The following is a 16929-nucleotide window of genomic DNA, read 5'->3' on the forward strand; positions in this document are numbered from 1 at the left end:
AGGCAGTATGGTGAGGATAGACAGTATGGTGAGGATAGGCAGCATGGTGATGATAATCAGCATGGTGAGGGTAGGCAGTATGGTGAGGATAGGCAGTATGGTGAGGACAGGCAGCATGGTGAGGATAGGCAGCATGGTGATGATAAGCAGCATGGTGAGGATAGGCAGCATGGTGATGATAAGCAGCATGGTGAGGATAGGCAGTATGGTGAGGATAGGCAGTATGGTGAGGACAGGCAGTATGGTGAGGACAGGCAGCATGGTGAGGATAGGCAGCATGGTGAGGATAGGCAGCATGGTGATGATAAGCAGCATGGTGAGGATAGGCAGTATGGTGAGGATAGGCAGTATGGTGAGGATAGGCAGTATGGTGAGGACAGGCAGTATGGTGAGGATAGACAGTATGGTGAGGACAGGCAGTATGGTGAGGATAGGCAGCATGGTGATGATAAGCAGCATGGTGAGGGTAGGCAGTATGGTGAGGATAGGCAGTATGGTGAGGACAGGCAGTATGGTGAGGACAGGCAGCATGGTGAGGATAGGCAGCATGGTGAGGATAGGCAGTATGGTGAGAGTAGGCAGTGTGGTGAGAACTGGCGCCAGTGATGAAAATTAGAAAAGGTCTGTGAAATAAAAAGAGGAATTCACACAGGATAATAACCCATTACTGTCACCCTCAGGGGCGGACTGACTATTTGGGAACTCGGGCACTGCCCGAGGGCCCGGGATCAGTAGGGGGCCCCATGAGATGCCCCTTGGTAACTTTCATTGGCTTTTTTGAGTGTGGTTTGAGTGTGGGCACAGGGGCCCCATGATCCCCTATTGCCCGGGGGCCCCATTGAGTTTTCAGTCTGCCCTGGTCACCCTAGTACATTATTTTTCCTTATAGCGGTCTTTGAACTTGTTTGAATCAAAATGTTAATCCCGATAACAAAGCCCCATACAGTCCATGTTTGTTTCCCCAAATGTTGGCCCTCTGAAGGCGTCCAGCACCGAATATATATCTCCAAATACGTATTCCCATGAATACAGATATACTTGAATGTTCTTATTAAAGTGATTTGATAATAAACATTGTAACATTTTAGCTGTTATTTTTCTATTATTTTTGGCACCTTCATAGTCCCGGCATCTTTCTTCCTATGTGAGTTTTTTTCCTCCTCATCTTTTTCTTGTTTCCTATTTGTTCTTGTCTATTGTTGTATTACCCTAATGGAGTTGTATCCATTATATTGGGCTTTTCACTTTTTGTATTCAAAATGTTAATCCCGATAACAAAGCCCTGTACAGTCCATGTTTGTTGCCCCAAACGTCGGCCCTTTGAAGGCTCCAGCACTGAAAACAGACATAATACACACACTGCTATATCATGGATATAAAGAAATACAAAACTCTGAGTGTTCCTGGGATGCTCATATATGGATCCAATACACAGGAGCACAATGCCGCGTCTGGGGAGGAGTGGGGGGTCTATTGACTGCTGATGTCATGTGTGCAATCAGAGCCCCCATTGGAGATCTGCCGAATATACATTGCTTCTAGGGCACAAAGGGGCCCTGATATACATGCACTGAGCCACTATAATAAACAGGAATCCACCATCCAGCACAATACAGTACAGGAATCACAACAGATCCTCCACTGGGCCATTCATACCGACCCTCATATCCCATCCACTTCACAATGCAGAGCGATTCCACCAATACAGCCCAATACTCTGCTATTAATGGGAGGGGGAGGGAGGGGGAGAGAGAGAGGGGAGGAGATGAGTGGAGAGAGAGGGGAGGAGATGAATGGAGAGAGAGAGATGAAAGAGAGAGAGCGATGAATGGAGAGAGAGATGAATGGAGAGAGAGAGAGATGAATGGAGAGAGAGAGAGAGAGAGAGAGAGATGAATGGAGAGAGAGAGAGATCAATGGAGGGAAAGAGAGAGAGATGAATGGAGAGAGAGAGAGAGATGAATGGAGAGAGATATGTGAATGGAGAGAGAGATGGATGGAGGGAGAGAGATGAATGGAGAGAGAGATGAATGGAGAGAGAGAGAGAGAGAGAGAGAAAGAAAGGGGAGAGAGGGGGACAGATGAATGGAGAGAGAGAAATAGATAGACAGGTGAAAGAGAGATCAAATAGAGAGAGAGAGAGATGGAGAGGGGGAGATGAACGGAGAGAGAGAGATGAATGGCAAGAGAGAAATAGATAGAGGGAGGTGAAAGAGAGATGAAATAGATAGATGGAGAGAGAGGGGGGGGGGGTGAACGGAGAGAGAGAGAGAGAGAGAGAGAGAGATGGGGAGAGGGGGAGAGATGAAAAGAGAGAGAGGGGGAGAGAGATGAAAAGAGAGAGAGATGAAAGAGAGATAGAGATGAATGGAGAGAGGTGGGAGAGATGAATGGAGAGAAGAGAGAGAGAGCGACGGGGGGGGGGGGTGAATGGAGAGAGGTGGGAGAGATGAATGGAGAGGGGGGAGGGGGGGGATGGAGAGAGGGAGAGAGGGAGAGAGAGATGAATGGAGAGAGGTGGAGATGAATGGAGAGAGAGAGAGAGATGATTGGAGAGGGAGAGAGAACAAGAAGGGGGAGGGGCAGATCAATGGAGAGAGAAATGGATAGAGAGATGAAAGAGAGATGAAATAGAGAGAGAGATGGAGAGAGAAAGGGGGGAGGGGGAACGGAGAGAGAGAGATAGAGATGAATGGAGAGAGGTGGGAGAGATGAATGGAGAGGGGAGGGGGGATGAATGGAGAGATTGAGAGAGGGAGAGAGAGGGAGAGGGGGGAGAGAGGGAGAGAGAGAGAGAGAGAGAGAGAGAGAGAGAGAGAGAGAGAGAGAGAGAGAGAGAGATGAATGGAGAGAGAGGGGGAGAGAGAGATGAATGGAGAGAGAGAGAAAGAAGGGGGGGCAGATGAATGGAGAGAGAAATGGATAGAGAGACGAAAGAGAGATGAAATAGCGAGAGAGATGGAGAAGGGAGAGAGAGGGGGGAGAGGGAGAGAGAGAGGGAGAGAGAGGGAGGGAGAGAGAGAGGGGGGAGGGGAGAGGGAGGGAGAGAGGGAGAGAGAGAGAGATGAACGGAGAGATGGGGAGATGAATGGAGAGAGAGAGAGAGAAGGGGGAGAGGGGGGCAGATGAATGGAGAGAGAAATGGATAGAGAGGTGAAAGAGAGATGAAATAGCGAGAGAGATGGAGAGAGAGATGGGGGGGGTAGAGAGAGAGAGAGATGGGGGGGTGAATGGAGAGAGATGAAAAGAGAGAGGGGGGAGATGAATGGAGAGAGAGAGAAATAGAGAGATATATGAATGGGGAGAGATGGGAGAGATGAATGGAGAGGAGAGAGAGGGGGGGGGGTGAATGGAGAGAGATGGGAGAGATGAATGGAGAGGAGGGGGGGGGGAGAGGGAGAGAGAGAGAGGGAGAGAGGGGGTGAATGGAGAGAGGGGGAGAGATGGAGAGAGAGGGGGGATGGGGAGAGAGAGGGGGAGGGAGAGAGGGGTGAATGAAGAGAGAGAGAGAGATGAATTGAGAGAGGGAGAGAGAGGGAGAGAGAGAAAAGGGGGAGAGAGGGAGAGAGAGAGAGAGAGAGAGAGAGAGAGAGAAAAGGGGGAGAGAGGGGGACAGATGAATGGAGAAAGAGAAATAGATAGAGAGATGAAAGAGAGAGAGATGGAGGGGGGAGAGAGAGGGGGGGGAGGGAGAGAGAGAGATGGGGGGGAGAGAGATGGGGAGAGAGAGGGGGGGGTGAATGGAGAGAGGGGGAGGGATGGAGAGGGAGAGAGAGGGGGGGGCGAATGGAGAGAGATGAGAGAGATGAAAAGAGAGAGAGGGGGGAGAGATGAATGGCAAGAGAAAAATGAAAGAGAGATAGAGATGAATGGAGAGAGAGAAATAGAGAGAGAGATATGAATGGAGAGAGAGAGAGATGGAGAGAGATGGGAGAGATGAATGGAGGGGGGGGGGGTTGGGTGAATTGAATGGAGAGAGATGGAAGAGATGAATGGAGAGGAGAGGGGGGAGAGGGAGAGAGAGAGAGGGAGAGAGATAGGGGGGATGAATGGAGAGAGGGGGAGATGGAGAGAGAGAGAGGGGGGGTAATGAAATGTGCTGAGAGCGTGCGCCCCGCACGTATGTCCGTCACTCATGGAAAGGTCCCGATCTCCTCTTGCGATCGGGGCCTTTTCCGATCATGCGACCGCCGTGACAGCGAATCACGGCGGTCACATGACCCTAAAACCCCGCCCTGCCTCCAGGCTTCTGAAGCTCTTAAAGGGCAGGGAGGCGCCGGTGCAAAAGGGTCAAACACTTTCGATGTGTATGCAGTTAGGCAGTCCCTTGTACCAGGGGTGGACTGAAAACTCATGGGGCCCCCGGGCAATAGGTGATCATAGGGCCCCTGTGTCCTTGCCCACACTCAAAGCACACCCAAAAAAGCCTATAAACAAAGGTACCAGGGGCATTTCATGGGGCCCCTTACTGACCCCGGGCCCTCGGGCAGTGCCCGGGTGCTTGAATGGTCAGTCCGCCCCTGCCTTGTGCTATATAGCTGAAGCTAAATCTACAGGAAATTGTACAAGAAAGTTGTATAATCTATGGCTAGCTTAAGGGAAGGAGGCGATGTGAGATAGGCGAAGTCACCAGTCACACCGCTGCGATTTGTGTGCGACTTCAGGTGCGATTTCTGAAAGCTTCATTGCGGCTTGTGACGATTTTAAACTATTTCTCGCTGCTTGCATTGCGATTTCCATGACAGGCGTACCTCGGTGTACGAATTTAATGCGTTCTCCTGGACGTTTCGTATCGAGAAAAATTCGTAATCCGAAACGCGGTTTCCCATAGGAATGCATTGAAAACCAATCAAAAGTATTTTATCTGTTCAAAACTTTTATAAAGCACAGTAGCTGAATAGTTAGCACTTCCGCCTGGCAGTACTAAGGTCCTCTGTTCGAATCCCAACCAAGGCACCTGCCTGGAGTTTGCATGTTCTCCCTGTGCCTGCGTGGGTTTCCTCCGGGTACTCCGGTTTCCTTCCACACTCCAAAGACATGCTGGTAGGTGAATTGGCTCCTGTCTAAATTGTCCCTAGTATGTGTATGTATGAATGTGAGTTAGGGACCTTAGATTGTACACTCCTCGGGGGCGGGGACTGATGTGAATGTACAATATATATGTAAAGCGTGGCGTAAATTGATGGCGCTATATAAGTACCTGAAATAAATAAATAGTTTTGAAATCCCCCATGTGAAGACACTGACATTCATTAGATGTGATTTCAATTCGCAACTCGCACCGGCATGAACGGGGCCCTAAAGGGCAAAGAATGTTCTTTTTTCTGTTTGTTTTTATTTTATTGACACTTTGTCAGAAAAAGAAGAGATTCCCATAAATGTAACGCACTCATCTGCCAAGTATTTTAAACCTATAAAAAAAAAATGCAATTGTTAACCCCTCGCCCTCCTGAGGATTTCCCCTCCCGACCAGGCCATTTTGTGCATTACAGCCCTGCATTACTTTAACTGACAATTGCGCGGTCATGCAACGCCGCACCCAAATGAAATTTATGTCTTTTTTTCCCCACCAATTGAGCTTACTTTCGGTGGTATTTGATTGCCTGTGTGTGTTTTTTTTTGCACTATAAGCGAAAAAAGACCAACAATTTTGAGAAAAACAACAATATTTTGGACTTTTTCCTATTAAACATGTCCAGTAAAAAAAAAAAAATATCGCATTTCGTCATAAATTTCAGCCAAAATGTATTCTGCTAAAAGAAATCCCAATACATGTAAATTAATTGATCTATATGAAAGTTATAGTGTTTACAAATGGCGGTATAGATCATGAAATTTTCTTTTTTTCTACTAGTAATGGTGGTGATCAGTGACTTTGTGGGACTGTGGGACTGCAGTGGGCATTCTGACACTGGGAGGGAACTAACTTGGTGTCACTGACACCCCAGTGACACCAATACAGTGATCAGTGGTAAAAAAAAAAAAAAGCACTGACACTGTACTAATGGCACTGGGCAGGAAGGGGTTAATGTGAGGGGCGATCAAAGGGTTAACTGTGTGCTGGGTGTGTTTTACTAAGGGGCGGACTGACCATTTGAAAACTGGAGCACTGCCCGAGGGCCCGGGGTCAGTAGGGGGCCCCAAGAGATGCCCCTGGTACCTTTTTCATAGGCTTTTTTCAGTTTGGGCAAGGACACAGGGGCCCATGATCCCCTATTGCCCGGGGGACCCATGAGTTGTCATTCCGCCCCTGGGTGTGTTCTTCACTGTAAGCACACTGATCAGAATGGCTGTACTGTGCACAGCCATTCCAAGCAGTGTGCTCAAGCTGACAGGGAGGAAGATTGTTTGTAAACAATCTTCCTCCCCATCGGAGATGCTCGGTAATCATCGGGCGCCGGCGGGTAATTACCGGCCGGGACCCAGTGCTAGACATCCACGGCCGCAAATGGCGGTGCGGGTAGGGTGTGCACATGGCTCGAGCGCGCCCCCTACCCATAAATGCAGAACCCTGCACACAGGTGCCACCCTCGTTGGCTCTGAGGAAGAGGTTGTGTCCTCGAAACGCGTTAGCCAGTTGGTCATCTAGGGTTCCATGGTATGGACTCAGATGTTGTTTGGATCATACATCTTGTTCAGTTTGACATGCCTGTGTTATTATGTCCGTTGTGAGTATGATACCTATTTCTGTTTCTTTAATAAATTATTTGAAACGATAATGCACGAGGTCGGTGCGCCCTTTTTCTGTTTCTCCATTTGTATCCTCTGTAGCAGTATATCTGCTACAGGGCGGTCCTAAAGCACATTATCAGCCAATTGTATTGCAAGTTACTGAAGACAAATGAAAGATTAATTCTGATTGGGTTCTTGCACTCGGCATTTTGCTTTGTGCTACTAAACAATCTCACATGCCTGCAAAAAAAAAAAAAAAGTATCTTTAAAGAACGACAACCATCTCACCCAAATTATTTTTTACAAAACGTATTCGATAGATTTTTTGTATATATTTACCATCCAAAAAAGGTGCAAAAAAGCAAAACAAAAACATCAAATAAAACACATTTTCAGTAAAAAAAAAAAACACTTTTCACAGAAAAGAACTTTCAATTTCAGCACTTTTGCCAAAACTTCCCAAAACATATTAAGCAGATGAGGCATGAGAGGAGCGTGCTGTCCTTCCTTGAAGGGAAATGGCTCCATCTGCATGTCAAAAAGCATCAAATTCCTTGTTTACCGAAAACAGACAAATTGATGTACCCTTCATTAACAAAGCATGTTCCCAAATGAAAGCAGGAGCTAGGAAGAGTCCTCCTGTTTGACCCAATCAACATTCGATGTACACTTCAGGTCAAAGGTTAGAAGGAATGATCTCTACATTGGACCAGGAGGCTTGATGGTGAAGGCGATACAATAGGTGCAATTGTCTGGTAAGCCGCGGCGCTCAATTTTCTGAATTATAAAGGCGCTTGCCGACGATTCCTTTAGGCGCTCAGCCATGTTTCTCAGAATGCTCCAATTCTTGGTTGCAATGTACGAAAAAAATTAGTGTGTGTATAACACACAATGATGTCCTTGTGAGAAATAAGACCCAACAATATATAAATATATTAAATTTCTAATAAAAAAATAATTTCCTCTCTTGGAAGACTTTAAGAAGATTCTCTCTCTTTTGTAGTCTTTAGATATTTTTTTTGTTGTAAGTTCTTATGGTTTTTTTTTTGTGAGTCCTCAACAAAGGGCAACCATTTTGTTCACCATGGCCGCCACAAATCTGCTGAACTGAAAGGCTGTCCTGCCTGTTTGACACCTTGGTTAAAGGTGGCGAGGGGATGGCAGACGTTCTCCTTTGTGGAACTCAACTTGTTGGGGTCACTCCAGAAACTCATTGGTGTAGCTGAGTATTTGTTGTTTGGAAGAAAGCTTGCTTCCTTCATCGATGGTGGGAAAGCTGGTTTGCAGGGAGCCACGGCTGTGATAGAAGAGACAGAGGGGTCATTAATATCACTGAAATAAGAACGTTATAGAAAATGTTATATCATTCTTAAAAATGGCGGAGGTAGATGGGGAAGTAGGTCAAATATTTAAATGAAGAAAAATTTGGTGTTCCACAAAGCAACCCAACCCAATCCATCCAACCCAACCCAATCCACCCAACCCAATCCACCCAACCTAATCCACCCAACCTAATCCACCCAGCCCAATCCACCCAACCCAATCCACCCAACCCAATCCACCCAACCTAATCCACCCAACCTAATCCACCCAATCAAATCCACCCAACCCAAATCCAACCCAAATCTTTGATTTGAATTTTCACATGGTTTTTCAATTTGCCAGTATTTTCACAAAGATATTTACAAGGCGTCTTCAAAAAGTTTCCATACTATATCATTTCTAAACATGGTGGAGGTAGATGGGGAAATAGGTCGCATTTTTAACTGAAGAAAACTTTGGTGTTTCAAAAGCAACCCAATCCAACCCAACCCAACTCCTTGATTTGAATTTGCACATTGTTTTTCAATTTGCCAGTATTTTCACAAAGATATTTACGAGGGGTCTTCAAAATGTTTCCATACTATATAATTTGTAAACATGGCGGAGGTAGATGGGGAAGTAGGTCAAATTTTTAACTGAAGAAAATATTAGTGTTTCACAAAGCAACCCAACCCAATCCACCAAACCCAAATCCTTGATTTGGATTTGCACATTCAATTTGCCGTTTTTTTCACAGATATTTACAAGGAGTCTTCAAAAAGTTTCCATACTATATAATTCCAAACATGGCAGAGGTAGCTGGGGAAGTAGGTAAAATTTTTAATTGAAGAAAAATTTGGTGTTCCTAAAGCAACCCAACCCAAATCCTTGATTTGAATTTGCACATGGTTTTTCAGTTTGCCAGTATTTTCACAAAGATATTTACGAGGGGTCTTCAAAAAGTTTCCATACTATATCATTCCAAAACATGGCGGAGGTAGATCAAGAAGTAGGTAAAATTTTTAACTGAAGAAAAATTTGGTGTTTCTAAAGCAACCCAATCCAACCCAACCCAACTCGTTGATTTGGATTTGCACATTGTTTTTCAATTTGCCAGTATTTTCACAAAGATATTTACGAGGGGTCTTCAAAAAGTTTTCATACTATATCATTTCTAAATATGGCGGAGCTAGATGGGGAAATAGGTCAACATTTTAACTGAAGAAAAAATTGGTGTTCCACAAAGCAACCCAACCTCTTGATTTGGATTTGCACATGGTTTTTCAATTTTCACAAAGATTTACGAGGGGTCTTTAAAAATTTTCATACTATATCTTTTCTAAACATGGCAGAGGTAGGTGGGCAAGTAGGTCAAATTTTTAACTGAAGAAAAAATTTGTGTTCCACAAAGCAACCCAACCCAATCCACCCAGCCCAACCCAAATCCCTGATTTGGATTTGCACATGGTTTTTCAATTTGCCAGTATTTTCACAAAGATATTTACGAGGGGTCTTCAAAAAGTTTCTTTATTATATCATTTCTAAACATGGGGGATGTCGATGGGGAAGTAGGTAAAATTTTTAATTGAAGAAAAATTTGGTGCTCCTAAAGAGCAACCCAACTTTTGAAGAACCTTCATATTTACCCTTTTTTTTAAATAAAACTCCTTGATTTGGATTTGCACATGGTTTTTCAATTTGATGATATTTTCACAAAGATATTTACGAGGGGCCTTCAAAAAGTTTTCGTACATATATATATATTTAAAAGAAAAGGTGGAAACTTTTTGAAGAACCTTCGTATTTACCCTTTTTAAAAATAAAACTCCTTGATAAAGTGGGGCGTTGAATTGATCGATGGAATTAAAGAACTAAACCATACTTGGCCACCAAATATTTAGTCATGGCACCAGAAAATAATTAGATACATTGATGACACCCAAGGAAGACCCATGTCCTGCACACAATGGAGGCCAGAAAAATTATTTTCAGGTAGTTCTGTCGCTTTAATAGAATCTGGTGAGGTCAACTGCAGACAAAATGGCCGTTTTATGACATCAAAATGTGGACATTGTGAATACACTCAAAATTTGGGTATACAGCATACTTACAACATGAGGGCAGACAGTACACTCACAATACAAATGAATACAGGAGGGTTCAGAGGGCCCTATAATATTGATAACTTACCTTTGGTTGCTCTGTGGAGCTGCTCTCTAAGTAAGCTGACGGTCATCTCCAGTATGTCGGCCTTCTCTGGTTTGGAGGGCAGTTGATGTTTCTGGAACTCTTTCTCCAGTAAAAGCCGCAGCTGCTCAATGCTGCTGTTAATGCGATCTCTCCTCATCTTCTCAATAACGGGTTTCCTCAGCTATCAGGAAAGGATAGAAAACGGTTAACATGCAGCACTGACTCAAAAGATGGTTGCATTTAGCAGATCGCTGACAATCAAGACTGCAGTACTCAATATCACCCCCGGGGGGAGCCATACACAACGCAATCATTGCATGAGATACTCTAAGCCATGGGTGTCAAACTGGTGGCCCTCCAGCTGTTGCCAAACTACAAGTCCCATGAAGCATTGCAAGATTGACAGTTACAAGCATGACTCCCATAGGCAGAGGCATGATGGGACTTGTAGTTTTGCAACAACTGAAGGACCGCCAGTTTGACACCCCTGCTCTAAGCCCGATCTGGCGTTTTCAGTGTGAATTCCTCACCGCATCAGAATCGCACCCCGTTCATGCGAACCGCTGCAGGTGTGTATGTTAAGTTAAGCAACACCCCGAAAGCGGTCCGCAAAACGCGGTGCGATGTACAGAATCGGATCCCATAGGTGTGAATACCCGTGCGATCCGATTCTAGTGCGGACCCAAAAAAGGGTCCTGCGCGTTTCTGGTGCGATTAGAGCCATTCAAAATGTACGTCTCCCATCGCACCACACACAAATCACATGCGATATACAGCACTAAGTCTAGGTTCACACCTATGCAGGTTGCATTTGAGCCGTTTCTGCATTGTGTTTTGCACTTCCGTTTTTGAAGTGTTTTGCGTTTTTTTTTTTTCATTTCATTTTCTTGTTGCTAGGCGTATTTAAAATGCAAAACACAAAACTCAGCAAAAACACAATACATCTAAAAATGTAAATGTTTCTCTCGGAGCAACAAACGCGTCACCTCAGTTACCTACAACTAATGAAAGCAACTCACACCAGCCGCATACTCATAGCATGTGCGTGATAAATGAGTGGTCGGAGAGGTGGTGGGGTTGGTTTGCTTCTATCCCCACTGAGCACCTTTCAAGTCCTCCCTAACCATCCTTCTCTATCCTTCTCTTCTTTCCAGACCAGGGACGGACTGACAATTCATGGGGCCCCCGGGCAATAGGGGACCATGGGGCCCCTGTGTCCTTGCTCACACTCAAACCACACCCAAAAAGCCTATGAAAAAGGTACCAGGGGCATCTCATGGGGCCCCCTTCTGACCCCGGGCCCTTGGGCACTGCCCGAATTCCCAATGGTCAGTCCGCCCCTTTTCCAGACTCACTTCCGGCTATTTTCTCCGATCTTTCTGCGGATTGCAGTGATCTATCGGCCTCCTGGACCCGTGTCCCGCTTTCGTGATGATTTCTCCGCCTGGCTACCCTACTTTCTCTCCTCTGAACTACCCGCTATCATTCTCGGAGATTTTAACATCCCCATTAATGTGGACAACCCGGCTACATCCCAACTCTTCAACATAACCTCATCTTTTGCATTAGCACAATGTATGCAGTCCTCCACTCACTCTGATGGACACAGTCCTCCATGGTCCTCCACTCACTCTGATGGACACAGTCCTCCACTCACTCTGATGGACACAGTCCTCCATGGTCCTCCACTCACTCTGATGGACACAGTCCTCCATGGTCCTCCACTCACTCTGATGGACACAGTCCTCCATGGTCCTCCACTCACTCAGATGGGAATACATTAGACTTTGTTTTCTCCCATCTTTGCACTCCCTACAACCTCACAAACACCCCCTTTCCTCTCTCTGATCACAATCTCATCACCTTCACAGTCTCCTTGTCTTCAAACACCTCTCCCTCCAAGCAGCAAACAATTACCCGCAGAAACCTTCACAACTTGAACCCGGCTCCTTTCCACTCTGCAACTGACCAACTCTATGACAGAATCTCTCCCCTGTCCTGCCCTGACCTGGCCACTGCTGTCTACAACAGTTCGCTTTTATTGGCATTAGACTCGCTTGCTCCTCTAACAACACAAAGCATCCGGCCCCGACCTTTGCAACCTTGGCAGACTGACCACACCAGAGATCTTAAACGACATAGTCGTGCGCTGGAGTGGTTGTGGCGTAAAACCAAATCTCACCAAGCATTCACCCGATATAAATCTGCTTTCTTAACATACAATTCCTCCCTCCATGCTGCCAAACAAGCCGACTTTGTCACTCCTATTAATATCTTATCATCCAGTCCTCGTTGTCTCTTCTCTACTTTCTCTACCTCCATCTCCACCCAGTACCTCACGCACGGCTCACGAGATTGCAAATCATTTCAAAAGCAAGACTGATGCAATTCGTAGGGGCATCGCCACTGCACAGACATCCAACCCACTTAGCATACCTTATACTACACCTCCCTCAACACTTTCCTCTTTTGACCTCGCTACCACCGAAGAGGTCATTAAGGTTTTCTCAGAAGCCCATCTCACCACCTGCCCCCTGGATCCTGTCCCCTCACAACTACTACAGTCACCCTCTACTTCCATCCTATGCTCCCTCACTCACATCTTCAATCTCTCCCTCTCTACTGGTGCCTTCCCCTCCACTCTAAAGCATGCGCACATCACTCCCATACTTAAAAAGCCCTCCCTGGACCCCACCAACCTGGACAACTTAAGACCCATCTCCCTGCTGCCATTTACCTCTAAACTCCTAGAACGCTTAGTCTACAATCACCTGAGCTCCCACCTCACCGACAATGACCTTCCAGACCCTTTACACTCTGGCTTTCGCTCTCTACACTCCACTGAAACTGCTCTACTAAAACTCACTAATGACCTACTACAGCTAAAACCAATGGCCACTAACTCGTACTCATCCCAACCAATGGCCACTACTCCGTACTCCTCCCAACCAATGGCCACTACTCCGTATTCCTCTCAACCAATGGCCACTACTCCATACTCTTCTCAACCAATGGCCACTACTCCGTACTCATCCCAACCAATGGCCACTACTCCGTACTCATCCCAACCAATGGCCACTACTCTGTACTCATCCCAACCAATGGCCATTACTTCGTACTCATCCCAACCAATGACCACTACTCCGTACTCATCCCAACCAATGGCCACTACTCCGTACTCTTACTACTTGATCTCTCTGTGGCTTTTGATACGGTTGACCATCCCCTCCTCAAAAAACTCCACTCTTGGCCTCAGAGACTCTGCTCTCTCCTGGTTCTCCTCCTACCTATCGCAGCACTCCTGCAGCGTTACTTATAACTCTGGCTCCTCCTCTTCACTCCCTCTTTCTGTAGGGGTCCCTCAAGGTTCTGTCCTTGGACCCCTACTCTGCTCCATCTACACCTCCTCCCTTGGTCACTTGATAAACTCCCACGGCTTTAAGTACCATCTCTATGCTGATGACACACAAATCTATCTTTCTACTCCTCACCTCACCCCTTCAGTCTCCTCTCGCATTACTAATCTACTAAGCGTCATATCGGATTGGATGTCACTCCACTTCTTCAAACTCAACCTGTCCAAAACTGAGCTCTTAGTATTCCCCCCAGCCCGTGCCCCCCCCCCGACTTCTCCATCAAGATCAATAACACCACCATCAGTCCCTCCCCTCATGCCAGGGTACTAGGTGTACTCCTAGACTCCCATTTGTCCTTTCACCCCCAAATCCAATCACTGGCCAAATCTTGTAGACTTCACCTCCGCAACATCTCCAACCTCCAACATCTCCAACCTCCACAACATCACCAAGATATGCCCATTCCTAACCTCGGAAACCACTAAGCAACTTATTCCCTCCCTGGTTATCTCTCGTCTTGACTATTGTAACTCCCTCCTCATTGGCCGACCTCATTGCAGGTTATCCCCTCTTCAGTCTATTGTGAATGCTGCTGCCAGACTCATCCACCTTACTAACCGTTCTGTATCTGCCACCCCTCTCTGCCAATCCCTCCACTGACCTCCACTCAGTGTCCTCCATCCCTCTCTGCCAATCCCTCCACTGACCTCCACTCAGTGTCCTCCATCCCTCTCTGCCAATCCCTCCACTGGCCTCCACTCAGTGTCCTCCACCCGTCTCTGCCAATCCCTCCACTGGCCTCCACTCAGTGTCCTCCACCCGTCTCTGCCAATCCCTCCACTGGCTTCCCATTGCCCAACGGATAAAATTCAAAACATTAACAATAACGTATAAAGCCATTTATAACACTGCCCCAAATTACATCACCAATCTTGTCTCCAAATATCACCCAAACCGTACCTCCTACTCTCTAGCTCCCTTGTCTCTTCCTCCCATGCTCGTCTCCAGGACTTCTCCAGAGCTTCCCCCATCCTCTGGAACTCTCTACCCCAATTTATGAGACTATCGCCTACTCTGCTCACTTTTAGGCGATCTCTGAAAACGTATCTTTTCAGGGAAGCCTATCCTGTCCTCAGCTAATAATGGAATCTTCTACTCTTCCAACCAGTCCATCCCCCACAATTATTACCTTCTGTACCACTAACCCCTCCCTCCTAGATTGTAAGCTCCAAGGATCAAGGCCCTTCTATCCCTTTTGTATTGAACTGTATTGTTGCTGTATTGTCTCCCGTTATATTGTAAAGTGCTGAGCAAACTGTTGGCGCCATAAATCCTGTATAATAATAATATATAAATCCTGAATAATAATAATAATAATAGCATAGAAATGTATAGTGCGGCACTTCCCTAAGCAAATGAACCAACTCAAAAAACAAAATATATAATAAACACAAAGACCAGCATAGCGTTGTGGCGTCCAATCGTATCCCCCCTGAGGAGGCCACGTGACCCTGTGGCGCAACGTGTAGGGGAGGGGCTAGGTGACGTCATGACGCTTGCAACACACACCGATTTACTATCACAGCAGATGAGTGGAAGAGTTTTTACCTATACCTGATGGTACTACGTTGTTTTTATATGCATATTATATCTGGTGTGATTTAACCTCTTGGCGCAAATGTGCGTCTGGGCCTAGACACCGAGCGCCCGCACATTTGCGTTTTATTAAAAAACACATGGGCTGAGAGTACGCTCCCAGCACACACTTTCGGTACTCACGGAAAGGTCCCGATCTCCTCTTTCGATCGGGACCTCTCCCGCCATGACAGCGAATCACGGTGGTCACATGACCCTAAAACCCCGCCCCGCCTCCCGGCTTCTGGAACCCTTAAAGGGCCGGGAGGCGCCGGCACCAAGGGGTTAAGCACCAAAAGGACATGAGTGACCACCGCTGAAATAGATTTGTAAGGATAAACCACTATTGTGTTCCCGATCTTTCTTATCATACATGTGGAGCGGAAGGGGGGAGATTTAGAGAATGGCGATCCCTGGAGGAAGGACCTGCACTCTGGATACACATGCCAGTACATGCGTTTTTTGACCCGCCATGATGCAAGGTCAAATACTCCAGGTGAGGGCACATCTGGTGGTGTTTGGTGGAGGATTTTATTGGTATGAAGACAGAAGTTTTCTCTCGAACCAATGACCCTGGCAGTACTAGGGTCATTGGTTCGAAACCCAACCACGACACCACCTGCCTGGAGTTTGCATGTGCTCCCTGTGCCTGCATGGGTTTCCTCCGGGTACTTCGGTTTCCTCCCACACTTTAAAGACATGCTTGGAGATGAATTGGCTCCTGTCTAAATTGGCCCCTAGTATGTGTATCTATAAATGTGAGTTAGGGACCTTAGATTGTATGCTCCTCAGTGGCGGGGACTGATGTGAATGTACAATATATATGTAAAGCACTGCGTAAATTGATGGCGCTGTACAAGTGACAATAATAAATAATCGATTTGGAGAAATCATTTACTCAAGTTGAAGACTTTGATTTTGAGAGATGTTCTATTCGCTTTGTTGATGCATGTTCACTTTGATTGTTATATGTTTATTATATATATTTTGTTTTTTTGAGTTGGTTCATTTGTTTAGGGAAGCGCCGCGCTGTACATTTATATGCAAAAAAAAACACAATACCTACTTTTCTGCAGCGTTTCCATTGACGTCTATACAACCAAAAATGCTACTTTTTGCATTCAAAATATGTCCCTGAGCCTTTCCAAAAAAAAAAAAAAAAAAACACACTGGGTGAAAACGCGGAGATATGAACAGGTCCCATTGGAAATCACATTAAACGGGCTGTTCTGGCACGGCAAAAAATGTTGAGGCTCCACGCACACAAGACGTTTTAACAACGCTGGTAACGTTGGCTTTGTAAAGTCACGTTAAAAACTTGAATTTTTAAGCATTTTTTTTAACCAACAAAATATTTTATTTGGTCAAAAAAAGTCCAAAAATGCCGGTTTGCTGCAATTTACAACGTTTTACAGCGTTAGAGCGTTTTCCAGCTAAAAAACTCCTCTAGAAACCAACTAGTCCTGGGGGGGGGGGGGGTTTGGGTCAAAAAACGTCCAAAAACGCCAGTTTGCTGCGATTTACAGCATTTTGACACATTTTTCAGCGTTAGAGCATTTTTACAGCTAAAAAACTCCTCTAGATACACACTAGTTCTGGGGTTTTTTTCCAGCCAAAAAACGTTGATTCCAGTCTATGTGAGCATGGATCCCTAGAACATGCTGGGGCGTTTACTGGCTGTAGACAAAAACGTCAAAAGCCAAAAACAACCGCAGTAAAAACGTTCAGTGTGCATGAGGACTTAGGTGTGCACCTAGGGTTAGGCAGGGTTTCT

General features: G+C 46.0%; 1 protein-coding gene across 1 annotated transcript in view; it reads right to left on the reverse strand.

The window, feature by feature from the left end:
• Positions 1–6965: 6965 nt before the first annotated feature.
• LOC149444236 (transcription factor HES-5-like) overlaps positions 6966–16929 on the reverse strand; it is a 13370-nt gene continuing 3406 nt past the window's right edge. Inside the window, exons 2-3 of the mRNA XM_089654765.1 lie at positions 10165–10345; positions 6966–7969 (exon numbers count right to left, since the gene is read on the reverse strand). Of these exons, the coding sequence (XP_089510891.1) occupies positions 7752–7969; positions 10165–10345 (399 nt within the window). The 3' untranslated portion in view covers positions 6966–7751. The remainder of the gene's footprint in view (positions 7970–10164; positions 10346–16929) is intronic.

Source organism: Staurois parvus, unplaced genomic scaffold (assembly GCF_062004578.1).
Source record: "Staurois parvus isolate SC_StPar_1 unplaced genomic scaffold, SC_StPar_1.0 ptg000797l, whole genome shotgun sequence".
Taxonomy (NCBI): Eukaryota; Metazoa; Chordata; class Amphibia; order Anura; family Ranidae; genus Staurois; species Staurois parvus.